The sequence below is a fragment of the Dermacentor andersoni genome, chromosome 4 (assembly GCF_023375885.2).
Source record: "Dermacentor andersoni chromosome 4, qqDerAnde1_hic_scaffold, whole genome shotgun sequence".
Taxonomy (NCBI): domain Eukaryota; kingdom Metazoa; phylum Arthropoda; class Arachnida; order Ixodida; family Ixodidae; genus Dermacentor; species Dermacentor andersoni.
The window spans coordinates 206,350,968-206,378,055 of NC_092817.1; the positions used below are offsets into that span (position 1 = coordinate 206,350,968).

At 50.5% G+C, this 27,088-nt stretch overlaps 2 protein-coding genes across 2 annotated transcripts in view; one reads left to right on the plus strand and one right to left on the minus strand.

Moving 5' to 3' along the window:
- LOC126538494 (uncharacterized) overlaps positions 1–25,018 on the minus strand; it is a 73,810-nt gene extending 48,792 nt beyond the window's left edge. Inside the window, exon 1 of the mRNA XM_050185337.3 lies at positions 24,554–25,018. Within this exon, the coding sequence (XP_050041294.1) occupies positions 24,554–24,827 (274 nt within the window). The 5' untranslated portion in view covers positions 24,828–25,018. The remainder of the gene's footprint in view (positions 1–24,553) is intronic.
- The window catches only part of LOC126538330 (uncharacterized), a 680,380-nt gene that overhangs the window by 359,582 nt on the left and 293,710 nt on the right, over positions 1–27,088 (plus strand). The window lies entirely within an intron of this gene.

A 27,088-nucleotide genomic window follows, 5' to 3' on the forward strand; every position in this document is an offset into this window, starting at 1 on the left:
CTAGGGGTGGCCTTCACGAAATCTTACTCGTTTCGCATTGGAATGGCCGACAACGCTCTCTGCAATGCCTGTCTTTGCGAGGAGACGCTGGAACACATTCTGTGCGACTGTCCTGAATATAATGTTCAGAGACAGTCCATGGCGTCCGTTCTAGCGCACCTTGACAGTAGACCATTGTCAGTTGCAACCATTTTCACATATCGCCGACTGAAGACATCGCAGCTGAAGGCGACGAAGGGACTACTTCGGTTTATGAAGGATACGGGCTTGGACAAGCGACTGTGACAGTGATGTCACGTACCACACAAGAGTGACAGACTGTAACCAACGATGTGTGTGCCGTGTTATGTGCCCTCTATCTCTTCTCCCCATCTTTCATCCCCCCCATCCCCCTCCCTTGTGTAGGGTAGCAAACCGGTTAGGCAAAACTGGTTAACCTCCCTGCCTTCCTTCTCCACTTTTTCCTTCCTTCCTTTTCCTTCCCACTGGTGATGGCAGCATTGACTAAAATGCATCTTGATTAAGAGATTGTCCTCCTGCTATTTCTTTACGTGCGTGCATTTATTCGGACATTGGCTGCTTCGCGATGTCGCGTCCTGGTGGTTGCTCCGCGACGCGACAGCGCCCCGGGGTTTGCATGTGGTTGAAGTGTCGCCTGTCCGTGATTCGCACGGACAGGCGACACTCGATCGCGGCTGGCGTGGCGACACGAGCAGGTCGTCGCTCTAGCGGCCGTTGCTCGCAGCGCGACGAAAGCGGTGAATGCTCAAACCGGTCGACGCCGGATGCACCCTATAGGCTGCTCGAGGGCGACGGCTGACGACGAGCGATGTGTTCGCAAGCTTCATTGCTCTCGCGAAACACCCAAAGCGAATGTCGAGCCTTCGGTCGAAACTCATTCTTGTCATTCAGTCTTGTCAGGGTGGCGCCTGTGCGGAACGTGTGCACACCGCGCAACAGAGACGGCTGCGATCCAGCAGCGTGCGATTTGGTTGCTCACTCTTCTGTTCACCACTAATTGATGAACGATGAGATGAATCAACAAAACAACGTAACAAGCTAAGCTGTTCGGACATAGAAGGACAGAGAAAACGCTCTTACCGTGCATGAGTTATCAACTATACAGCCGAAAGCGACACCTCCAGTATGCGAACATTATGTAGTGTAGTTTCGCACCTTCGCGAGGTGACGGTGGCTGTATATATATTTTTATCTCTGGTAAGAGCTTATAAATAAAGAAAGAGAAACCGAAAATTATTTGCCCACACGACTTTGAAACACATACATTTTGACACGTTGAACACAGCTACCACCTGAATTCTTTTATAAAGCTTTTGAATAATTTAGTTTTGTCACGTATTACCTACGGCAATACCCGTAGAAAGTCTGGCTAGTGAAGAGTCCGCTGTCCCCAAAGCGTAGCTAGTAATAGACGGCTATAAGCAAGACAAAGATATAAAGCATAGCGCAATCTTGCTACTTGAGTTTCACTAGTGAAGAGGCGGACGTACTTGCAAATTAGATCCGAATGAGCAATACGCTAAAAGGAATGAAACGTGAGATGGTCCCCCTGGAAGATATCCCTGCGGGTAATAATAATACTGCATTTGTCGCTGGCAACTGAAGGCGACCACTGCGTGTACAGCACGCTCTTCTCGTGCCCCTTTCTCGCATCGTGCACGGCGCCCGCGGCCATGCAGAGCACAACCGGGGGCCGTGTGGGGGGCAAAGGTGGCAGGCCGTAGGGCAATTGTCAAAAGGCCATCGCTCGACGAGTTCGGCGAGGGAGCAACTAACCGCACATTACTGGCACCTTCGGAAACGCAGCTGCTTCGGGAGATCGCCTCGTATAACCGGGACATGTACGTTGCGGCATCAATGCGTATGCACGAGTGTGTCAAGTGTTGCTACGCCTTTTATTATTAAAGGGAAGCTTTCTGTGTCGCACTTATTCGTGCGTGAGTGCTGGAAACGCGCTGCAGGAAAGCCAACTTACTCATCTACGTAGAACACTACAGTTTACATTCGCAGTTGTACCGATAAGAACAATGGGAACAATGTCATACTCTTGGCCAATGTAATAGCGCCACGCTACCCAGACAAACTATATATATATATATATATAATGAAGCAGACGCGCGTATGACGAACACGCTAACCAGACGAACTATATATATATATATATATATATATATATATATATATATATACATTATATACAGAATTTTAAACAAGCTATCAAATCACACGTACATAACATCGCATCGGTCCGCATTCCTTGGGTTCAATGCACGGTTGTTGGCTTTAGAATTTCATTGAGTTTGAATTGGGGGAAAGCTTCGCGTTCAACCATCTTTCTTTAAGGCAGGGACTTTGATTATTATTATTTTTTAATTTCCTCCCTGTTTTCTGCCTTCTTCATGCCACAGTGCATTTAGCATTGCTAAAGTAGCGTACACCTCAGCGCTCCTCGCGCTTTCATCACTTGGTCAAGAACACCTTGACCTGCTCCCGAGAGTTCACCGGAGACTTCAACCGAACGACGCGACATTTTCCAGAAGGCGGCGTGTGCACGCCTGCTCGGCTACCGACACGCACTGCGAACAGCACGAAAGCGAACAGTCGCCATCACGCCGAGGCGCGCGGGCACCGACAGCGTCCTTCGCGGCCTTCCACGCTTTCAGCGTCACGCCACGCGTTCGTGCGCCGGGGTCCCTCTCGATCATCAGCGGCTGAAGCTTGCAAACGGAGAATGGCCGCAACCATTTGCCTCCACGGCGGCCACGAGAACGCTGCGGAACGGCGCCAGCAACGCTCACGTACAAGGTTTCGCGACAACGGGCCGCGCCAAGGAAGAGGAAACCGAGGCCGTTGTTCCCCGCAGCCGGACACCACCGGGATACGGCTGCGGCGCGCACTTTCACGTCCCAGCAATGCGCGCACGTTTAACGCGGAGCGCAAGACGCGTGCTTTTCCTTTTCACTGACGCACTAAAATGGCGCGTTTCACATCTCGTCGAAAAAGGAACGTAAACGTGTAAGCGTCTGCGACTGGTCACGAGGTCCAGTAACAACCCTAAGACCAGCCTTGCGTTTTACTCAAGCCACGGTTAACTGCATGCGGTGTAACCCGTCGCTGAACGTTACCACCTATCAATCACATTCCAATATGTCGTAGTAGGAAGCCGGACTCCTTGCGCCAATTAAGTACACCGCGAGCAAAGAATGCATCGCGAAGGGTGACTTATTGGAATATGACACACAGCGCCACTGAACACGCCAAGTGAGTGACAACGTCCGCTCTTAGTACCGACTAGTCCGAACAAGGGTCAAATGGAGGTGCTTTGAGCGTGCCGTGCGGGAGACGCCGGTCACAACGCGGAGTGATTTCCGCGCAGACCTGCTTGTATACGAGCCGCTGCGCACAATGCGCGTTCGCAGCACACCTCTTCACGACGCACTCAGTCGTTTATTTTGTGCCTTCCCCGCGTGGTCGTGTGTTTCACACTACAATCAATAATGCCATCGGTAGTAACCATCTCGGTTCACCGATAGATGCACAAGGGACGGATGGGCCGCAGCGGTTTGCTCGACGACGAGATACAGCGGTCGACGACAGAATCGGTGCGGGATTAAGTTCAATTCAAGTTAATTCAATTTATTTCCAGAATTACAAGTGTTCTGGATGATACCAAAGGCAAAAACTCTTGGAAAACAGCTTGACTAGGCCTATGGTCCGTTACAAGGCATACATGGTGGTTGCATCAAAATCGTAACATTGTTAGACACTCAGAATAAATTGATAAAATAAATACACGATAACAAAACCGAAAATAATATAGAGACTAAGAGAAAAAAACATGTTTTATACTTCAGAAAAATGGAAGTATGTGTGTAAGGGTTAGTAACAAAGCTAATACAATTCGCTCTGATACAGAGACTAGTGTTGGGGTCTCGGTGCTGACGCCCGTTATTGCCAATGGGTCGCAAGCCCCCAAGGGTAGCGTTGGCCTGGCGGCCTGGGGCACTGGAAGCATCCGAAGGTCCCGGCAAAGCAAGAGTAGACTGGTAACAGAACAACTTGTTTATTCTAACATAGCAAAAGAGCGGCCGGTCAGGTCGACCGAAGTGGAGAGACGGGAGAGCACGTAACTCAACAGAAGAAATCGGAGCCTCTCTCCTGGCGTCCGGGGGCAGCTGCTCTTATACTCTTGGCGTCGCGGGCCAGAAGTAAGGTCACGGGATGAGCCCACGCGACGGCGGAGCATGAGCCCACGCGACGGCGGAGCATGAGCCCACGCGACGGCGGAGCATGAGCCCACGCGACGGCGGAGCACGGTCGAGCCGAGAGACATGTTGAGACGAGTGTAGTGACGCATCGCCAACCCGCCGACGGACAGACCTCCTGGCTCCTCACTTGGGGAGCTCCGCTCCCCGGCTGCCGCGCTTTGACAAGCGTGGGCACACACACACACACGCACACACGAAGACACGTGGCACTGAAACACGCCTGGACACGCTTGGCGGGGAGGCGTTGCGGCGGCGTCGAACGGGCCAAAATGTCCGCCGCTTTGAGCGAAGCCCCGGCGTCCGTTGCATCCGCGCCGGCATTACCGCGCGTTGTAGGCGAAACGTAACAGACCGCCCCGCCGGGGGAAGGAGATCCCGATGGTCAGGGGACTGCATCCGCTGTCCGGAGGGATGTCGCTCGATGATGCTCATAACCGAAGTCGGGCGTCCTTTGGCGTTTCTTGAGCGCAGCGCACAGAGAAGGCCTCGTTTTCACGTTCAGGTTCACACAGGACACTGCAAAGTGACTTCGGGAGAGTTGACATTTTTGTTCTCGTTTCCGGCAAGCGTTAGAACTACGCCGAAAGTCAACCGCTCAGTCAGCAAGCACGGCACAACCCTCACTAAGCCCTGCCAGGCTCTTTCCCCTTTTATACTGCTGCCTAGTTCCTTACAGTAGTTTAGCAGCACTCAGAACGCGTCCACAAATCGGAAAATTGCACTAGAAAGCACATCATCACTTTGAAACACTACACAAAAGCAATAGGTTAAAAATCCTGCCTCAGGAAGAAAAACATCAGTAACAAGCAATTTTGAGGCTGATTCCCACGTTAGGGGCTTCGACTTAAGCCATCGGCGTTACCGTTGAGACTCCCCTTTTTGTAACGCACCTCAAAGGAATATTGTTGCAAAGCGAGGCTCCAGCGCAGGAGGCGGCCATTTTTGGGAGAGATGGTCTGCAGCCGTTGGAGAGGGCAGTGACCCGTCTCAATGATAAACCTCGAGCCAGCTAGGTAACATGACAATTTCTGAACGGCCCACACGATACACGCACACTCTTTCTCGGTGGCGCTGTACGCCTGCTCACGACACGTCAGCTTACGACTAGCATACAGGACGGGGTGTTCTACTTCTCCATTTTCCCGTTGGCACAGTACAACGCCCATGCCTCGCTCACTAGCATCACACTGAACAACGAACCTTTTTGTGTAGTCGGGCGATCGTAGCACAGGCTGGCTTGTTAGGGCGCTCTTTAGGGCGCTAAAAGCTCTTTCCTTTGTCTCATCCCAGACGACTGTTTGCGGCTCTGTCTTTCTTAGAGCATCTGTCAAGGGAGCCGCGATATCAGAGTACCTGGGGATGTACCTCTGATAGTAGCCGGCGACACCTAAGAGCGACCGAATATCGGTCTTCGTGCGCGGTTGCGGGAAGTCTCGCACAGCGGCCACCTTTATTTCAGAGGGGCGGCGACGACCCCGACCAATCACGTGTCCGAGGTAGACAACCTCGGCCTGTGCTAACTGGCACTTGGGAGCCTTGACTGTCAAGCCCGCATCGCGCAGGCGGGTTAGCACTGCCCGCAAGTGCGCCATATGCTCAGGCCAGGACGCGGAGAATATCGCTACGTCGTCTAGATACGGTAAAGCGAATTCTTGCTGTCCCCGCAACACTTTATCCATGAGGCTTGAAAAGCAGTATGGCGCGTTCTTCAAACCAAAACTCAAAACTTTAGGACGGAATGTCCCCATTGGTGAAGTGAACGCCGCATACCTACTAGCATCTTCTGTAAGTGGAACCTGCCAATAACCCCTGACAAGATCTAGGGTGGAAATAAACTGAGCGCTACTCACTCTCTCAAGGCGCTCCTCGATGTTAGGGATCGGATAAATTTGATCCTTAGTGATGGAATTAAGCCTGCGGTAGTCGACGCAAGGACGAGGTTCCTTGCCCGGTACCTCAACTAAAATCAAAGGGGAGGTATAATCACTCTCACCCGCCTCAATAACACCGAGCTGTAGCATTTTCTTTACCTCAGCCTCCATAATATCGCTCTGGCGGGGTGACACCCGGTACGCCTTGGATCGTACTGGCTCTGGGGAGGTAAGTTCTATGTCATGAGTAAGGACAGAAGTCCTACCAGGCCTCTCAGAGAACAGACCTTGAAACTCTTGTAAGAGCTGGTGTAGTTCGGTTTTCTGCTCAGGCGACAGCGATGCTTTACTTATTAAGTCACTAATAACTTGATCGGTGTCTTTCCTGTTCGTCACTGAGCCTAGTCCCGGAAGCTCGAGCGGAAGCTCTTCTAACTTTCCCGCATCGGGAATTTCCTCTCCAGTATCTGGTGCCTTTAACGCTACAGGCTCAATTTTATTCAGTTCGGGCGTGCTCTGAATACCAGCTTGCTGCACCTCTGACCCTTTTTCATTGTTTGACAACGTCGGTCCCGCAACTACCGCCTTTGCAGCGAGCTCCCGAACCTTCGATCTGGTTAAGGCCTGAACGCTAGCCTCACCAAACAAAAGCCCCTTCTCGCGCAGGAGGTGATCGGACCTGTTCGAAAATAGGTACGGGTACTGGGGGGGCAGCATAGATGACACTGCGGCCTCCGTCTCAAGTGCTCCGAAAGGTCCTTCAATAAGCACTTTTGCTACCGGCAGACACACGCTATGAGCTTCCACTGCTTGCTTGATCCATGCGCACTCGCCCGTGAACATATCGGGTTCTACGTAAGAGGGGTGAACTACATCCATTGTAGCTGCGGAATCGCGAAGCACTCGGCACTCTTTCCCGTTCACGAGGAGGTCTCGCATGTAAGGCTCGAGAAGCTTCATGTTCTCGTCAGTGCTGCATAAAGACAAAAACACGACTTTTGTTTTTGTTTCTGGACACTGCGCCGAAAAGTGACCCGGCTTCTGGCACGTATAACAAACGCGCGCTTGCCTCGTCTCGAACCGCTTTCTGCGTTCGGCTTCGGTTGCCGCCGTCTCCTTACGTTCGGTCGGACTGCTTTCACTCGCATCCGAACTACGTGTGTCCCCCTTTGCTCTCATGGGTGTAAACTTCGGCCTCTCAAACTTGGAGCCAAATTCACCCTTTTGACCGTCCTTAGCTCCGCGAGCCCGACGCGTCACAAACTCCTCGGCTAGCTCAGCGGCTCTAGCCACCGTACTAACGTCTGGCCTATCCAAGACCCAGTACCGCACGTTCTCAGGTAACCGACTATAAAACTGTTCTAGCCCGAAACACTGCAGAACTTTCTCGTGGTCACCAAACGCTTTCTCTTCTTTGAGCCACTCCTGCATGTTTGACATAAGCCTGTACGCAAACTCTGTATATGACTCACTTCTGCCTTTCTCGTTTTCCCGAAACTTCCGACGGAACGCCTCCGCTGACAGCCTGTACTTTTTTAGCAGACTCGATTTCACTTTGTCGAAATCCTCTGCCTCCTCTCTCTCCAAGCGAGCGACTACGTCGGCCGCCTCGCCGGGTAGCAAAGTGAGCAAGCGCTGTGGCCACGTTTCCCGAGAGAACCCCTGCTTCTCGCACGTTCGCTCAAAGTTAACCAGGAACAAACCAATGTCCTCTCCAAGCTTAAACGGCCGCATCAGGTCAGTCATTTTGAACAATACTCGTTCTCCTGCACCGTGTGCCTGACTTCCATTCCGAGCGCGTTCCATCTCTAACTCGAGACGCTTCATTTTCAAAGCGTGTTGACGGTCGCGCTCTTCTTTTTCTTTCTCTTTTTGTTCTTTAAGTTCACGCTCCTGTCTCTCTTTCTGTTCTTTAAGTTCGCGCTCCTGTCTTTTTGCCGTCTCCCTCTCCTCAATGGTCTCAAGGCATTCCGACAGCTCGTCATCCTCAGCTTCTAACTCAAGAATAGCCCTTAGCAGTTCTGGTTTTCTGAGTTTGTCTGAGACATCCAGACCCAACTCTCTTGCAAGCTCCAGCAATTTCGGTTTGCGCAACGACTTCAAATCCATGGCTGCTCTGAATGCTGCTTTCTCTACTGCCTACTATTGTCTTGCCGCAAACTAACCGGGCAGCAACGACAACCACAATTACCAGCTCTGTTTCTGACACTAACAAAAGCCTGGCAAAACTCAGAAGAAGAAAGTCCCGCACTCACTAAACCTCGCAGCCAAGAATTCAGCGCAGTCGTTCCGCTGCAGGCAACCAGTCATCACACAGGGCTCGTTGCACTGCTCCCGGATGGTCGTTGTGCTGCCCAGCATACATTCAACCGCATCTCTTCGCTGCTGGCCTCCGTTGTCGCGATCTCACCGCTGGCAACCAGCTGTTGGGGTCTCGGTGCTGACGCCCGTTATTGCCAATGGGTCGCAAGCCCCCAAGGGTAGCGTTGGCCTGGCGGCCTGGGGCACTGGAAGCATCCGAAGGTCCCGGCAAAGCAAGAGTAGACTGGTAACAGAACAACTTGTTTATTCTAACATAGCAAAAGAGCGGCCGGTCAGGTCGACCGAAGTGGAGAGACGGGAGAGCACGTAACTCAACAGAAGAAATCGGAGCCTCTCTCCTGGCGTCCGGGGGCAGCTGCTCTTATACTCTCGGCGTCGCGGGCCAGAAGTAAGGTCACGGGATGAGCCCACGCGACGGCGGAGCATGAGCCCACGCGACGGCGGAGCATGAGCCCACGCGACGGCGGAGCATGAGCCCACGCGACGGCGGAGCACGGTCGAGCCGAGAGACATGTTGAGACGAGTGTAGTGACGCATCGCCAACCCGCCGACGGACAGACCTCCTGGCTCCTCACTTGGGGAGCTCCGCTCCCCGGCTGCCGCGCTTTGACAAGCGTGGGCACACACACACACACGCACACACGAAGACACGTGGCACTGAAACACGCCTGGACACGCTTGGCGGGGAGGCGTTGCGGCGGCGTCGAACGGGCCAAAATGTCCGCCGCTTTGAGCGAAGCCCCGGCGTCCGTTGCATCCGCGCCGGCATTACCGCGCGTTGTAGGCGAAACGTAACACTAGATAATACAGACTAAAAAGAATGAAGAAACATTCGATACACCAGAAGATAGAAATACATGTGTTTGGGTTACAAAATCCATAACACGTACAGTTTTCTCTGAAGAACGATAAACAATCGCTCATCACATGTTTACAAAATGTATTCGCAGTTCCTTGGATGAAGAAGTATATGTACCTTTATATGTATTTAAAATATGTGGTAGATTATGTTTTAATGACTGTAGGCTATATTTATTACGAAACCACGGAACATACCACGTATCACTATTTCTTGTATTGGAAGAATTGAATTTTGGTGCCAAACATTGAGATTAGGTTGCCCCTGCCTACAAAGCTGTATGCAGTACATTTCTCACATCCTTCTGTAATTAGAACAACCTGCGTGTTTTTTTTTTCTGTTCTTGCGAGTATGTTCTGTTGCTACCTGCTCACTTTATGCCTTGCTTTACTTTCGTCTTGGTGGCCTGCAATCTTGCTGTTTCTTTCTTCTTCACTTTCCTTCTCATCTTCAACTTCCGTTTCTGTGCCCTCCTTCCTAAATTGTAGGCAGGCTTTGTGCCCCACTCGGTGGCAGCTGCCAGCCTGCTCCTTCCCTATTTCCCTCCCTCTGTGTGTGCGTATGTGCATTTTCATGTGAAATAAATAAACAATAAGTAATGAATATGGACTAAAGAAAGAAATAGCAGCGAGTATCGCGCAATAAAATTGAAGCCCTGAAAAGCCTATCCCGAACGCGATCGCGGCGAGTCTTCCAGTGGACAGCGGCGCTCAGCGCGCGCTCTTTGGAAACGACAACGAAATGCGGCCGCAACGTGCTGCTGCCGCACTCGCAAGTTGCGGCGAAGAAGATAAATGTGTGCGTTGCAATAAACGACCAAGGCTGCACAAGCATGTAGCGGGGGAACGTGTGCACAGGGTGGTTCACGCAGCACTCGGAAGAAATCCGCGTGCATAAAACACACTACGGGGAACCAAGCGCACTGGGCCGAGTCCGCTGAGCGCAAGGTCACGTGGTGGGCTGATTCTTTTGTAGGAGATAAAGCGAAAGGGAAGGGCTTCGCGGACAGTTCTCTTGCGAAGCGAGGCTACATGACGTAATGCTGTCTCCAAGTTTCGTTTCATTCCTCCGTGCTGCCACAGAAGGAAACGGGAAATGGCGGCCGTCGCTTGGAGAAAGAACCTCGCACCTTACGCACGCACTGCGGAGCAGCGGCGTGGGAAGGACGGACAGGCGTGTCTTCGTTTTCCGAAGCAGCAGAAGCCTGCATGATGACGGCGGCACCGAAGACGACGACGCGGCGACCAGAGGGAACGTGCCGGCGTCTCTCGACATGAACGGCGTGGCTGCCAAGGGAGCGGCGAGCTGGCGCCGCCTTCCTGCACGCTCCTCAGGTTTCCGACGTGGGCTATGACATGCAGCTTAATTTCATCTACGTGTCATAGCGGCGTCTTCTTCCTTTTCTCTCTCTGTCTTCTGGTCCACCAAAAAGGGCTAAAAAGAACCCGCTAAGTTCAGTTTACGATTGAACAGATATTGGACGCATAAACATTTGTTTCCCCTAGAGACAGTGCAACTTTATAAAAAGACGCCGGAAAGAAACCGCGCAGCGGGCAATAGACGAGAACGCCGCGACTGGCAGCGCTCCTAATGCGAATAACGCGAGCGGCCGAAACTGCAGCGTCTCCTGTTCGAGGAAAGCATGGACACCTAAAGGCCTGAGTCAAGACGTTTCGTTCGATGACGAAGGTGTTGCAAGGCTCGATAGCAACGCGCGTACTTTTACAAACCTTCTTGCGTTGCATTGGGTAGGTGCACGTACCGCCGCAAGCGTTGTCTCACTCACAGTAATCGCACTGAAGCAGTGAAGTAACGAGAGACCTGACAAAAGGCGTGTCAGAAGAGACCAATGAGAACAAAAGATTGTCAGACAACACCACAAGTGTTGGGGTATTAAAGCGGAGGTCACCGCAAGGTGGTCCGAGTTCGAAGTCCATACGCAATGTGTGGCGAGGAATACTTGTCTAACCGTACGGCAGATATAGACGCAAGCTTTCGCGTTTCCCTTCGCTGTATGCTCCCTGCTCGTATGAGGTCTACTCGCTTGATGTCACGAACTGTCTACTTCGCCAGTGCAGCTTCAATGAAGCGGAAGCTTGTATCTACTTCTCGTCTCTGTCGTTTAAACGAAGGGAAGGGTGAACGGCGGGCCTGTGTGAAATTACACGATTAAGTATAAGAAAAGCTACAAACCATGTTACCGAAAGAAAGGAACTGGTAACGTTAGCTCAAGTGTACACACACGCAAACACATTTCTTTCGCTGCTCGGGGGTCAAATGCCGCAGCTTCCGACTTCTGCGCTCATTCCATTATGACAGCATGAATAGGCGAATGATTACGATCGACACCGCCTACCAATCCGAGTAAGACGAGCTGCTGGCCGAGGGGGAAATCACGACCCTATTGTAAACTTCAAATGCCACCAGACATCTTTCCGTAAAGAGCGCCGGCAGGCCAAGGGTGAAATGGAGCATTTTCAAACACTGCAGACGCCGCGCATCTTTCCCCCGACAGCCGGTCCACGACCAAAGCAGCTCTCTTCCAGACTCGTCCACTGCCGCACCAACCCGAATCGGCAACAGTGTAACCATGGATACTAGTCCGGACCTTACACTTAGCCGTTGCCTCAAAGGTATCTCGTGGTCAGGTACGCAACACACACTCGGAAGCGACCATTACATTATCCCCATCCAAATACCTCACACACAACACAGCCGTCGACTCCTCACCCACAATCTTATTAAATTGGACGCAATCCGGTCCGCACGACGAGAACACCCAGACACCCCGATACAAGACATTGATGACTGGGTCGCATCTCTCCTAAACGACATAACCGCACACACACAACACAGTACCACGTCACCTGACACCGCAACACTGGACACGCGCCTAGCCCACCTCTGGGAGGCACACCACACCATCCTTAGAGAGATGGAAAAGCCAAAAACATAATAAATAGTTGAAACGAAGACTGGCCACGCTACAGACACAAATCGCTGCACACGCCGAGGAGCTGTGCCGTTCCAACTGGGGTCAGGTGTGCAACAGTATAAATGGCAACCTCTCTACCAAGAACACATGGCAACTCGTACGGCATCTTGTTGACCCCACACACTCACGCACAGCATCACAACATCACATTACACGCCTCATTCACAACTCCCCGCTCTCCCCAGACACCCTTCTGGACCAACTCCGGACAGAACAGACGGCACCAGGCACGTCCCCCCCCTCTATCACCCTACACAGGAGCCGCGAATGAGGCCCTTGACACCGATATTTCGGAGCAAGAGGTCCGCTTGGCCCTCCAAAACATCCGCACAAGCTCTGCATCGGGAAAGGACAGAATAACAAACTATGATCCGTAACCTGGATGATCAATCTATCACACAGGTTACAGAATATCTTAATCAATTCTGGAGAGAGGGCACCCTGCCACAGTCCTAGCGCCATGCCAAAATTATCTTCATCGCGAAACAGAACAAACCCCCCACCATATCAAACCTCCGCCCCATGTCACTCACATCATGTCTCGGGAAACTGCTCGAGCACGTTGCTTTAAACAGACTCAATCAGTATATGCACGACCACAACCTATATCCGCACAGCATGCTGGGCTTCCACCCAGGTCTCTCCGCCCAAGATGCCATGCTTCAATTGACGCACGACATCTTTGACCCTCTCATACCCGCTCATACTACAGCCGTCTTGGCCCTGGACTTGTCCAAGGCCTTTGATCGCGTAGAACACCAAGCGATCATGGCGGTTCTCTCCCCCCTCAATGTAGGCACCCGCATGTACGCCTACATACAAGCGTTCCTCTCGGGACGCACGGCCGAGGTTCATATGGGCTCAGCGGAGTGGGCACTCCGCAAGGTTCTGTCCTTTCCCCCTTTCTCTTCAATTCCACACTCATTCCCTTAGCCCACGCTCTTCACAATATTCCTCACCTTCACCACACCCTCTATGCAGACGACATCACTCTGTCGACCACTCATGGTAGTGATGGTGACATAGAGGAAACTTTACAATCGCCGCAAACATCACACAACAGCACTCACAAAGCATTGGTCTCCTGTTCCCCGGAAAAGTCTCAGATACTTCTCATGCGTCCCTCACCCCGTACTCTTCCCACCGCCCCATCACCGTTACTCTGGCCGGACACCCAATCACGGAGGTCGACACACTCCGGATCCTGGGCCTTCACATCGAGAGCAACGGCCGGAACACTTTCACTATGCGGAAACTCAAGCGGGTGACGGAAGCGCTGTCGCACCTCATCTGCAGAGTTTCCGGCAAACACTATGGCATGAAGGAGCGCGATTTGTGTCGTCTCATTCACACCTTCATACTTAGCCGTTTCCTCTACACAATCCCATATCTTCGACTTCGACAAGAAGAAATCGCCACCCTAGATGCTATGCTTCGTAAGGCCTACAAGGTGGCCCTACACTTCCCCCCTAACACGCAAACCACCAAACTTCTCCAGCTTGGGCTCCACAACACCACACACGAACTCATAAAGGCCCACAGACAAGCACAATACACTCGTTTAGCTCAATCTATCACAGGACGTTACATACTAGACGCTCTCCGAATTCGCATACCAGCAGCCGACCCCACACTCCTATCAGTTCCCCGCGCCATACACGCTCAGCTCATAGTAAAACCCCTCCCTCGGAACAGCCACGCCACCTATCATTCGGCTCGCCGCAAAGCCCGTGCAAAAGCTCTACACAAACACTACGGTTTCGAAGCTGACGCAGTAAGGGTGGGCCGCGGCCTGCACGGGCGAAGACGCGGCAGCTGTAGCCGTTGGCAATACACTCCCAGCCATCGCAACTCTCCACCTTCCTGGTGCATCCACCCCGGAATCCTCGGAAGAAGCGGCGATCGCGCTTGCCCTCACACACACTGACGCTCGGTACGTCCTTACCGACTCAAAAACCGCACTCCTAAATTTTGCACGAGGACGAGTCCACGAGACCGCCTTCCGCATTCTCAGCTCACCCTCCGCAAACCCGCCCCGCCATGTGGAAGTGGTCTGGGTGCCTGCGCACTCGTCGCAGCCAGATCCTTGCAGTCCTGACGTTCGCCTGGGCGCTACGGCGCGTCTTCTTGGAGCACGTGAAGCCTCGCCGTGTGAACCCTCCTTCGCTGCAGCGTCGCTCCCCTAGTCCCTCCAGTGCAGACTGTACAGGCCAATTCTGAGTTTCGTCTTTTGATTTTAGAGTGTCTAGTCTGTTGATTAAGTGTGTAGAATTTCTGCCTGCTCTCATTGTGGCGCATGTTGTCGAATGAATGGATTATGGTTTTGTCAGGAACGCCTTCGTTACTTCATGCACGATAATCTTTTGCCTCAGCAGCGATTAATATTCTAAAGAACGTGATGAGAAGGTGTCGCCTGTGCTCAAAGACAGCTGTGCCCCGTTCTCGTTGCCTACCAACAGAGCTTGTGCGGCAACAACGTGAGCAGCGACAGCGAAGGCGCTGCCGCTGCAAGCCATGCAGCACGAGCACTGCGCGTACGTGAGGTGTGCCCAGAGGTCTTTCTCGTTGAAGTTGATGAAATCTCTTCGAGGTGGTAATCGGCGTTGATGTAGCAGGACGCAGGTTGAAGGTAACAAAAGTACAAGATATATTGCAACGAAAATATTTACGCAGTCAAATGCAGTTTGCAGAAGAACACTGATGAAAACCACACAAGCAATAGCGCCTTACTCTTATACTTTTTCCTAAGCTAGAGCCTAGGACAACTGTCCTCACATTGTATACTAACCGAGTCTCGCTGTTGAACTACCAAGTGGTTACTGCCCAGACTAGCGTTGCATCGTACGGAGTCTTACTGATGTACCAGTTTAGTGATTACAGCCTACACTGACGGCGAGGATATCGTCTGGATTAATACAGCTCAAACAGACAAAAAAAGGGCGAGGGACGTTGGCCCATCCCAGAGATTAAATTGCGAATGAGCGATAACAGTTCGTTAAGCCACAACCCAAAGGTATGGGCTTACTCTTAAGGGTAAACGTTTTGGAAAACAAAATTGTTTTCCTTCTTCCTGCAACGCCGTTCCCCTCTCCTATTTCTACGTAGTCAGCGACGGCCTCGGCAAAACACGCCAGGCGCGCACAATTTATTGCTAGGCTATCTGAAACCTCGACAGCGTCTCTCGTCCGCAAACGACTCGGAAGCCGGAACCCCAGCGCCGTGTACTGCAGCACCGCTCGAGGTTTGTCCACGTGGATAAATTATGACCGTCGGCGGCATCCGAACTCGGTGTTTGCAAGACGGCGTTCTCTGAATGCGTACCGCGCCTCTACGGCACGCACTGCGAGTGTCTACTAAGCTGACATTTTCGAAGTCCCCGAGTTTCTCAGGTTTTCTCTGAGTGCCTGCGCAAAATTCGCTGCGTAGCGCAGAAGTTTGATTTGCATCAACACGGGCTGATCCCACGTTGCCCGATGGTGTCAGTCTAGTAAGCGTGTTAAAAATTAAAAATGTCTTGATATAGTTTGAATAATGATGATTAGTGTTTATTTTATTCAAGAAAAAAAAAAAACACAAGGGAGGCGTTAATAAAATGCACAGCGAATAATATATATTCGGAAAAAATGGTAAAGCCAATTCCGAATCAAGTGGAACATTTTCAAATACGAATAATAAGAATGCATACAGAAGCAAATATTTTCGGATATGAGCTATTTCTACCAATTGATAGCAAGCTCATTGGTATGAGGCCTCAACTTTGGCACAAGTGAGATTCTCTCTCAGCAGCTGGAAAGTCAACGTCAGCTGTCCTGACGTACTATCAGCCCGCGCACAAAGCCTCAGTGTTGCGTTTCGCTGCTATAAAGCGTTCATTTCAGATCGGGCGAAGTTTGATGCCTGCATCTCGGCGGCACGCTTCCTTTCCCGTTCATTCCTCAATGCGTCGGTGCTTTCTGTTCTCGTGTTCCTTCCGCCGCGGGTCCGCCCCACGGACCACTTGAAGCATCCAGCCGACGACAGGGCGTCAAAGACGATTCGTTACGATTCCTCTCTGTTACTCGAGCCAGCATTAGCGCGACTTTCGTTCGCTTTCAATAAAATTACAGCTAATTTTCCCCGATAGAAGCACAAGTTCCCCGAGTTTCCCCGAGTATTTCCAGACTATGCAAAATCCTTGAGAATTCCCGGTTTTCCCGGTTGGTAGACACCCTGAAGTCGTCACCCGACACCACGCGGGCTTTTCACGGCACTCAAAACAATATCCAAGTGGTTGTTGCCCGGGAGTGGATCCGCCGACGCGACGCGTGGTCTTTACTGCGAGGTCACTCTAAACCTCGGCGGCGTCTCTAGCCAGCAAAACACTCTGTCCGCGTGGGCCTATCACGACCGTCGGCGGAATGGCTGCGCACGAGACCGCGTTCTCCGCCGCGCGCTTAACCTGGCGCGCACCGGGACGTCCGACACCGCGCGGGCCTTTCGGCTCCTCGAAAACACCGGCCGGGTGCGTACAGGTGTGGAGCCTTCGCTATGCACGTGGCCAACAAGTATTCTTTTCTTCACTACTGTAAACGTATTTTGTTTATCTCGACTGTTGACCACTTAATGCTTTTGCTCTGCTTTGAATCCCGGGGCTTATGGGAGGTGAATGTTTCCTACGGGTCTTTCCCGGTGGATATTTTGGTGCTCCATTACGATGCGCGCCGAGTCTTTTGCGCACTTTTGCTGCAGCAGGCACGTGCCTCGTCCTGTGCCGAATACTTACTCCGCTACGCTTTTTGTCCTCGGGCAGCCAGCTCGGGCTTCAAGTGGCACTGTCCTTTGGGTTATCGTTCATATTTTCCTTCGCAATTTCTTTCTTGCCGCATTTTTTAATCTACACGGCCTTTTTATCTCGATCCAATGCATCCAATTTACCATCGCCATTTTTTTTTCACTTTCTTTTTTATGACTGCTGGTTGTACATTTACTGTTTAATTTACGCCGTACTTGGATGACAACTTTTCTTGGCCTCTTCCTCCATTCCGTGCCCTCGCTTTTGGGCTACAGATATCCTTGTGTTTCGGCCACCTATTTTCTTTGGATCCTTGTCGAGCAGCATTCCGTAGGCACCACCTGCGGAATCGACAGAGGAATCGCCTTTCGTCTTCGCGGCTGCGACGAGCACGTTCGGCTCGTCCTGTGACGCGAGACCAGGAAATCCTCGGTGCACGGCGGAGCGTCACTGCGCCGTCGAAGCGGCAGAGCAGTGCTGGTGACAGCGACGTGTGCCACGGCGCCCACCGGCCCGCGCGTCCGGTACAAATAACGCGCCGCGGTGTCTGGCGCGGCCCCTCGAAACCAGGTCGCCGCCGCAAGGGGGGCGCGGAAGGCGTCGCGCCGCGGCTGCCCCGAACAAACGGCGGAGTCCGCCGCGGGAGACAGAGCGACGCGGTCGAAGACCTCGATCACGTGCGCCACCGCGGGAACGGGTCTTCGCGCAGACGCCCTGGCACGAGACGACGAGGCCGAACGTAAAGGGCGGAGAGAGCCTCTATTCTACAACGAGCCTACGTTCGGCCAAAATAATTCGGACGAGCGCATTTCGGGCCACTCGTAACAAGTTCGTCATCGAAGCGGCTGGCGAGAGCCCGGTGAGAGCAGGGAGTGAGGCAAGCACGTGGGCGTGGCTGAGGACGAGGAGAATCGCGTGCATATACGCGTGGCACCAATGCCCGGTTCCGTCAAGCAGGATGCTCCTCTCGCTGTCTCGGCATCTATGCCACACTGACGTCGACCTCGTCGTCGTCGGCAGCGGCGGCGGCAGCAGCAGCAGGAGGGTATTTTATGTGCTCTGCAGCAGGAAGGCGACTACCCGCGATCTCCATTACGCCAATAAAGCGGAAAAAACGAGCCCGACGAAAAAGAAAGCGGGGGGGGGGGGGGGGGGGAGGGTGACAAAGGCAAGAAAAACGACAGGACAAGTGACCCCTCCACTACATTAAAGATGGTACATTTGGACTTGATGTTACAACATAGATCAGATGTGGACAGGGGAAGGATACGACACATGCGCCAATTTCAACAAATAGTTTTACTCGAAACGGGTCGCAATGCAAGTGTATGTACACACACACACACACACGCACACACACACACACACACACACACACACACACACACACACACACACACACACACACACACACACACACACACACACACACACACACACACACACACACACACACACACACACACACACATACACGACTCTCAAAAGCATAGTTGCCATGCGCACGTAATACACATTAAAAGACGGTACCTTTCCTTTTTTCGATAAATATAGGGAAGGGACTGTCACGCAGTGAGTAACCAGTGTATTAATCTTTATTCATCGACATATCAAGACTGACTTTTTTTTTTTGACAGAACGGAGCTTTTCTGAAGAGGCGGTCGACTACCAAACGTATATAGTGCAATGCAAAGTAAATCTCTCCTTCCGACGACTTTTAACAGTGCTATTATGTTCTCCCGAGGCTATCGAGACAGAGTGATATTTGCCCTAAATTACACTTGCCACAGAGAAGAGAAATTTGGTACGCTACACCTTGTCTGCATCATACAGTGAAGTTTTGCTGTGCCGTTCTTGCAACCTCACCCAGATTACTATACAGTAGTAAAAAAGAGTTGTCGTTTTTAAATGCAGATCAGCGTGCTCATCCCATATATGGGATAGTGAGCGCCATCTAAGTACACGTGCGCCCTGTTTGGAATAAGACTACGCGTGGGCGAATATTCCAAGTTTTGAATACGAATCTCATATTAAACATTAACTATTCGTGTTCGCATTCGAAAAACATCTATTCGGCATTTTTGAATATTCGAAACTATATAACCAAATATGTCGCAAGAACCGACTCCTGTTAAAGTCTTGATATTGTTCGCCACCTGCTATACGAAGTGTCGCATATTATCAGAAATGAAACAACCATGTTTTTCTTCGAATAGACGCAAAAAACAAAATAGATAATGCAAATCTTGTTTTCGGTTCTGCAGCGCAAGTCTGCATGGTAAGCTGTGAGTTTTGCTGGTAGTCTGTCATTTAAGATTTCTGGCAGCCTACTAGTCACGTAAACCTATCTTTTTTTTTTTTTTGCCGCTAGGACAAGTGATGTTTTCTTTGCAACGGACCCTTCTATATTTATTTACGGCAGCAGCCTCTTGTTTTCCGCAACCTCATTTTTTTTCTACAAGCAAATACAGTGTTTTTGTAAAGGTTCAGTTCATACCACCGCCACTTATTCTTGGAAAGTCTGTTTGCAACGAGGCTCTAAATATGTTGAGAAGCCAGTTGCGCAATTGTTAATGTTAATTAGTAATCTTGTGCTTAAAAATGATTATTTGTCCCTGACAGCTATCAGTACTACTATAATTACATACGTGGTACCTAATCAAGCGGAAATAAATATCCCTGCTGTATCTACGTATGTACGTCTGCGACCATTAAATATGAGATTCCATACTCGATACTTACCATTCGTATATGACTTGTATTCGAAAAATGAGACATTCCTCCACACCTAAATAGAATAATTTGTTGAAGTAGGGAAAATATGGTGTCGTGTTCCGTCGCTGTTTTGTTTTCGCTCTGCCTTGCACTATGCTACGAGACCGAATCTCTGCTATCCTCAGGCAATAGACTCGACAGCCTCTGAGAACGCCCACTTCGTGCAAAAATTCGCGTCGGCGGTCGCACAGGCGCTTTCTCGGCGGTTTTCTTGCACCTCGGTTGCGAGCTCCCACTCCCCCCCTCTCTCTCTAGTTGCTCGTGGTGCTGAATAAGGAAATCGCTGGTCTCGTCTGACTCGGAGTGTGTCTTTGTTTTAAAGGCATACAAGAACGACACGAATGCGGAAAAACGAAGGAAAAATAAAACGTATACTTGCCCTTTCAGGCAGTGCTGCCATTTAGGCGAATTGCTGATTGACTTAGCGACTTTATTAGTTTAGTTAACGACAGATTGTTCTGTTCAGTGACCGGCGACATATTTAGCGGCGTGGCAGCAGTTGGCGAAATATGAGTGACTTGGAAGTTAAGATTAAGTTGCTTCGAAAATGGCTTTCGAGAACGCACTTTATAAAATAAATTTATTATATTCAAATTATATTTATTATTTGAAGAATAACCCTGATAGATTCTGACGGTACTTGAGCGACACGCACAAAAAACTGACCGAGATATAAGTGGAAGGCCACAGTGTCAATGATGCAAACAAAATAGGAAACCAGTTCAAGAACCATTTCCACTCAGTTTCAGTCAGGAACATAATTCTGACAGGAATAATAATTCTCTTCCTATCATACCTGTTGATTTCATAACTGTTGAAGGTATCTTTTCTTTGTTGCTGAATCTTAAGACAAAATCTTATGTCGCTCCAGACGGTATACCCAACGCATTTCTGTAGCGGTATGCTGAACCTAAAGCATACACCTTCACCCATCTTTGTCGTCTTTCGTTAAATGATTCAATTCTTCCCGATGACTGGCGCACGTAATTCCTGTTCCGAAGAAAGGTCGTCACCTGAATGTTGAAAACTACCGGAATATATCGATAACTTCCGCTCCCTGCAAACTTTCAGAGCATATCATTACGCATTACATAATGTCTTTTCTAGAAGAAAACAATGTTTTGACTCTCTGCCAGCAAGGTTTTAGGAAAGGCCTGTCGACTACTACTTAACTTGTCACCGCTATTCATGACTTCGCAATAGCATTTGGTAAGGGCGGCCTGATAGATGCTATCTTCTTAGATTTTAGAAAAGCCTTCGACTGCATCTGCCATGGTAGACTACTCATGAAGCTTTCTAGCATTGGTCTACCCATCATTCTGATTAATTGAATCCGCTCCTATATCACCAACCGGAAGAGTTTGTCCAGGTCGAAGTTGCACCTGTGAAGTTCTGCCTGTAACCTCGGGAGTTGCCCAGGGTAGAGTCCTTAACCCTGCCTTGTTTCTTATCTTCATCAATGACACCGTCTCATTAATAGACACTTCCGCCATAAAATAAAAACTTTTTGCATATGACTGCATTCTTTACAAGCCAATTAAAAGTGGAAAGGACCACGAGTGCTTGCAGAACAACATAAAGTCTCTCTCTGATTGGTGTAACACCTGGCCGATGAAATTAAACATTAGAAAATCAGTCTTTATGCGAATTCCAAATAAGATTAGTCCATTTACATCTAAATATACGTTAAATAATAATCCCTTGATAGAAGTCGACAATATTAAATACTTGGAAGTCAAGATTACCAATCGACTATCACGGGGTAACCATATTGACGATGTTTGTTCATCTGTTTCCAGAAAAATGGGATTTCTTAGACACAATCTAAACAACACGCCATCCCAGATCAAACTTCTTGCATACAATACTTTTATTGCACCCCGTCTAGAGCACTCATGCGTGGCCTCGGACCCGTACTTAAAAAGGTGTTTATAACCTAAAGATGGTACAAAAAAGAGCAGTAAGATTCATCCGTAACGTCTATCACAATCTTGATTCGCCTTCATAACTGGCGGCTAGTAACAACATCCCACTTTTGGAACAACGCAGAGCTAGGCTCAAGTTTCTTTTCTTGCTCCACACTCGGCAGTTTAATATGAATCCTGGTAAATAACTTTCTCACGATTTTTCCCGGCAGGCCAGACGTCACAATCACGACCGGACCCAATACTTCGCACAAAGTTTTTCAACACTCGTTTTCTCCGCGAACCATTAGCGAATGAAACGCACTGCCTTCAAATGTTTTCTTTTTTTCAGAATGTGGCCTTCCACACTTCGAAAAACACACGTACTATTTCATGTAAACTTCATTGTTGATAACCCCATACTCTTGTCTACATTTGACAACTCACGAACTAACTTGTGTTTCCGCATTCTTTGTGCGCATAAAAGTAATTTTACAAATTCGTGCAATTTTCGTATGCAACGAATTTTTAGTGTTGTTAGTTAGTCTATATTTGCCTTTGAGTAGTAATGCTTACCACATTCTGTCGTATAACTTCTTCCATTTCGTTCACTATGTTGATCTTTTGCCCCTTCTGCTTGGTCTTCGGACTGCAGTGGGTACTAAATAAATAAATGAAATGTACAAGCAGGGGGCCGCAACAGGTTGTACAGCGCGTTTGGTCTCTGACCACGATCAAGCGACGGTGGTGGTCACCAATCACGGAGCCCATATGCTTCGAGTTATTCCACCGAAGGAAACAGGCTCCTCAGTGTGCTCACAATTTTTCTTTTCTTTTCGGTTATTTACTAAACCCATCAGAATGGGTCCTAATGCTACGGGCGCTGCAGTACATGTACTATGTACGCTCACTATGTACGTTCGATTGGTGGTCATTCGGAAGCCCATAGCTGGAAATTAAATAATCAAAACTTATCGCAACGCATTTTGTGCCGAGACTGAGAATGCGGCAGGCGAATAGCAAGAAAGACAGACTACAGAAAGGCGCACGCATCGTAGCCGCTGGGCTTGCTCACGCCAATCTGAACGCTTCCACACATCACGATTTTCGGGCAAATCAACACTGCAGGTGGATTAAGGGGTGGCAACGAAGCATTTGGCCTGTACATATATAGGTAACATAACTATTATCGTCGCGTTAATATGAGCAAGCGCGTGTCCCGGAGCTTAGTCATCCTTTCAACGAGTGCCGTAGCCCAGAAAGTTTGCAGGCATAGCGTATCCCGAGTGCGTTTTCGTTCAATCAGGTTACCTGTTGTTATTTTTTTGTCCTACCTTTCTTCTTCTTTAAACCGTGCTGGATTATAATCGGAGTCGCCGCAGTGGAGACATCCCGCTTAACCTCGAGCGTCGTTGAACATAAGGCACGCGCGTTCTCGCAGTGCCCACATGAATGCGGCAGCCGCCGCCAGCAATCCAGCCCGCGACCATCTTGTGCTCCGCCGCAACAGCAATTATGGAATCGCGATGAAATATACTCGTGACACGTTGTGCTTAACCTAGGATCGCTAGGTTAAGCGGGTTGCGGCGGGTTGCGAACACATGTTCGCAACCCGCCGTGGTGGCTTTGGCGTTTCACTGCGCAAGGTCGCGGGATCGGATCCGGGCCGCATTGCGGGCGAAATGCAAAAACACCCGTGTACCTTGCATTGGGTGCACGTTTAAGAACACCAAGTTACGAAATTTAATCCGGAGACCCCCACTGCGGCATGCCTCATAATAACATCGTGGTTTTGAAACGTGAAACACCAAAATTTAATTTTTAATGTGTTCGCAGAACGTTGTTGCCACAGTTAGCGTGCTCCGTGACAGACAAGCACGATCGTTTCGTGCAACGCTTGAGAAGCGGTTGCAGCGCTACAATGCGGTTACACAGCGGTTACAATGCTGCCGCGGGTCCTGCGGAATTCCAACTTTACCAACACTTTCTAGGCGCACTTAAATTGCAAAAGGCATTGCGTTATGTGCATCTGCGAGGGCGACTCGCTTATGGGGCAGTTTTGTATTCTCGTTGGAGCTACAATACGCAACAGAGCCTCCACTAATTGGATGCGTGGTGTGAAGTGTGGCGCCACATTCGCACACTGCTATCCGCAGGCGCTATTTTCGGTAGACTTTCAACAAATATCGCCACCAAATTAATGGCTGCATATATTGGCGCTCGAAGTAAAAGATACAAAGGGAAGCGGTACGTGAGATGCTGCTAGTGACAGATATTCTAAGCTACACTGGCACCTTGCCCGTGCTGGTTTCATCTTTCCAGAACGCTTCATTCATTTGAACAATACCATTCGCACTAGACTGCGAGAACGACCGACACGATTTCCATAAAAGATTGCTGTAAAAATCAGAGTGAAGGCGGTTTAGCGCGAACGCTACGGTCACCGAACAAACACGATCAAGATAACCACGGGGATATACTTCCCCGTTATACATTGGTGGACTAAACTTTTATCTGGACGACGTACCAAGTAACCACCACAGTACATCGGGCAGGCTGATTGAACGCCTGCCATTCGCACACAGCCGCTTGCTCCGCTGTACATCGTCCGAAAACATGGAACTCAAATCACGTGGCACCCCTTCGCTGTCCAATCCCTTCTGCAACAGGCAGCGCGACAACGAGCGTGTTCGAGCGCCTGGACCTAACGCTTGGGCTGCTGCAAACGCGCGTACATTCAAAGTGCGCGTCAGGAATCGGCACTCACGGGGTTCGAGCAGGGGCCGCAAAATCCGGTACTCCCGGTCGAATATCCAGCGGCACCCTCGGAACTCGTAGTCGTAGCGGTAGTACTGCTCGAAGAAGTAGTCGAAGCACACCTCCCAGAGGCCGAGCCGGCGGAACTTGCGGATGCCTGGGTTCAGGCCGTCCGAGATGAGCCAGTAGGGCGTGCAGAAGGCCACCGTCACAAACACCACGGCCACCAGCGCGGCCGCACAGCCCGCGAGCGTGTACTGGGACCGAGCGTCGCGCAGCGACATGCTGTCTCGCGGCACGAACCCCACAAGGCGCTGACGACGGTCACACGGACGACACCACGAAGTCGCGCAGATCGGCAACGAGCTAGCCGCCGCACTCGTAGCTTTCGCAGCTTTTTGCGCGCTCCGTCAAGCGACCGTTGAGGGAAAACTCGTCGCATGCCGCTGGCGCGAGGGAGAGAGCGCGGCTGCTGATCTCCAGCTGCCGCCCGGTTGCGGAGAAAGGGAAGCTCGAAGAAACAAGCCAACACAAGCGCGCCTCCTCCTCCGGGCAAAACTTGCTGTGGCGTAGCGCGTTTGCTGCGGGCGCTCGTCGCCTGACCGAGTTTGAACGGGTCCACTTTGTTGTTGTACGCCCGCTACGTTCCTTCTTCAGCGCGCACAAACGGCGCTGTCACCAGCGGGATGCCCAGCTCGCACTCGAAGCGGGCGAGTAGCGTACGCGGCGCGAGTGCTTCACTGGTTGCGCCTCTGTTGCCCCACTATTTTTGGCGTCGCATGCAGGCCAACTGGCGACCGGTTTCTCCTTCTGAGCGGAAACAAGCCAGTGATGAATCCTCAACTTTTATTGCAGAAGAAGCGGCACGTGATGCCCGGTACCTGAACATATTACGAGGATGTGGTACTTGAGCCGGCCGAATGGGCAATACGGTTACATCATCTATTTCGTCGGTTGAGTAAGCAGTTGGTCGCTATTACTATAAAAATACTTTACAGCGCCCGAATGGGGTATACTATGAGTAAGGGGAGCGTGGGAGCGATGCATGAAATGTATACATGCCAACCATGACTGAAAACACCTGATGTAAAAAACGTAAATAATGTAAGCGCAGTATCACCAATTAATGTAAATGAAAACAGCAAATAAACTAATAAAAATGCAGTTAGCATACAATCCAGCTACCATAACACTGCAAAGAAGCGTATATTCTAAACACACAAATAGACACCAGCAGCAGCAGCAGCAAACGACTTTATTGGGGTCACCAAAAATAAAAATAAAGAAATAAAAGTAACACTAACATTTCACGTCGTGAACGTGAGTTAGGCGCAATTGTATGGGTGCCATTTCCTTTTTCTGCATTGCGCGTAGAATGTTTTAAAAATGTTTTGATTTTGTGTAAGTTTGGCGGCTTTTTCAAGGCTTATTTTTATTTTCTATGTTTTATGTTCATTTTACCATTTTTTAAAAATGTCGCAGTTTCGCACGAAAGGCGAAGCATCGATTGCGATAGCAAATTAGTGAACAGCTAGTGATAGGAAGTAAGGATAGTAGTTTTATCGGCCGTATATAATGGGTTCCTGCTCACTGTGGCATTGTCGGCAACAACCTAGCAGACAAGGCTGCCCGGTCTGCCCACGAAGATACCCAGACGCGCTCGATACCTTTGGCGAGGTCGGACGCTGCCAGAGAACTTCGCCTACATGCACGCAAAAAGTCGCAAGATCTCTGGAGGTCAGGTGCCTTCAACTGCCGATTATATAAACTGGACCCCACGCTACGGCTACAAGTGCCATCTAGCCTTTCCCGCGGTGAAGCAACCTTGCTGTACCGCTTGTGGCTGGGAGTAGCGTTCACAAACTCATTTTCCTTTCGTTTGGGAATGGCCGAGAGCCCGATGTGCGATTCCTGTGGGTGCGAGGAGACCATCGAGCACCTATTGTGTACCTGCCCCCGCTACGATGCACGACGCCTCCCTCTGCGGGAAACTTTGCACCGACTAGACTTACGACCTTTCACTGAGTCAAAGATACTCGGACCGTGGCCCCACCCGTCACTGGCACGAAAAGCGAATCGTGCATTACTGCAATACTTGAGGTACACCGGTTTAAGAGACCGTTTATAGTGTCCCTGTGCATAGTGTCCCGCCCACACGTATTCAGTGCTCACTCTCTCCCTTTCTCCTTTTTCTATTCCCCTTTCCCCACCCCCAGTGTAGGGTAGCAAACCGGATACTCTTCTGGTTGACCTCCCTGCCTTTCCTGTCCTTGCTTTATCTCTCTCTCTCTATGCTTGTAAACATAGGCATACTAACTAAATTAACAAGCGTGGTGTCATGCGCGCACAGGCAAACATGAACACAGCTCACTGGATGACCACGAAAACTCGCTGTCAAAACGCTCCAGCGAGGAAACGCGGCAGCAGCAGCGAGCGAATCGACCTTTGTGCAGCCGCTCGCTCAACGCGAACTAACACAGCGAAGCGCGGACTCTGTACCCGTCGCAGATGGCTTTCGAGATATAGCAGCCCGGCAGGGAGGGCA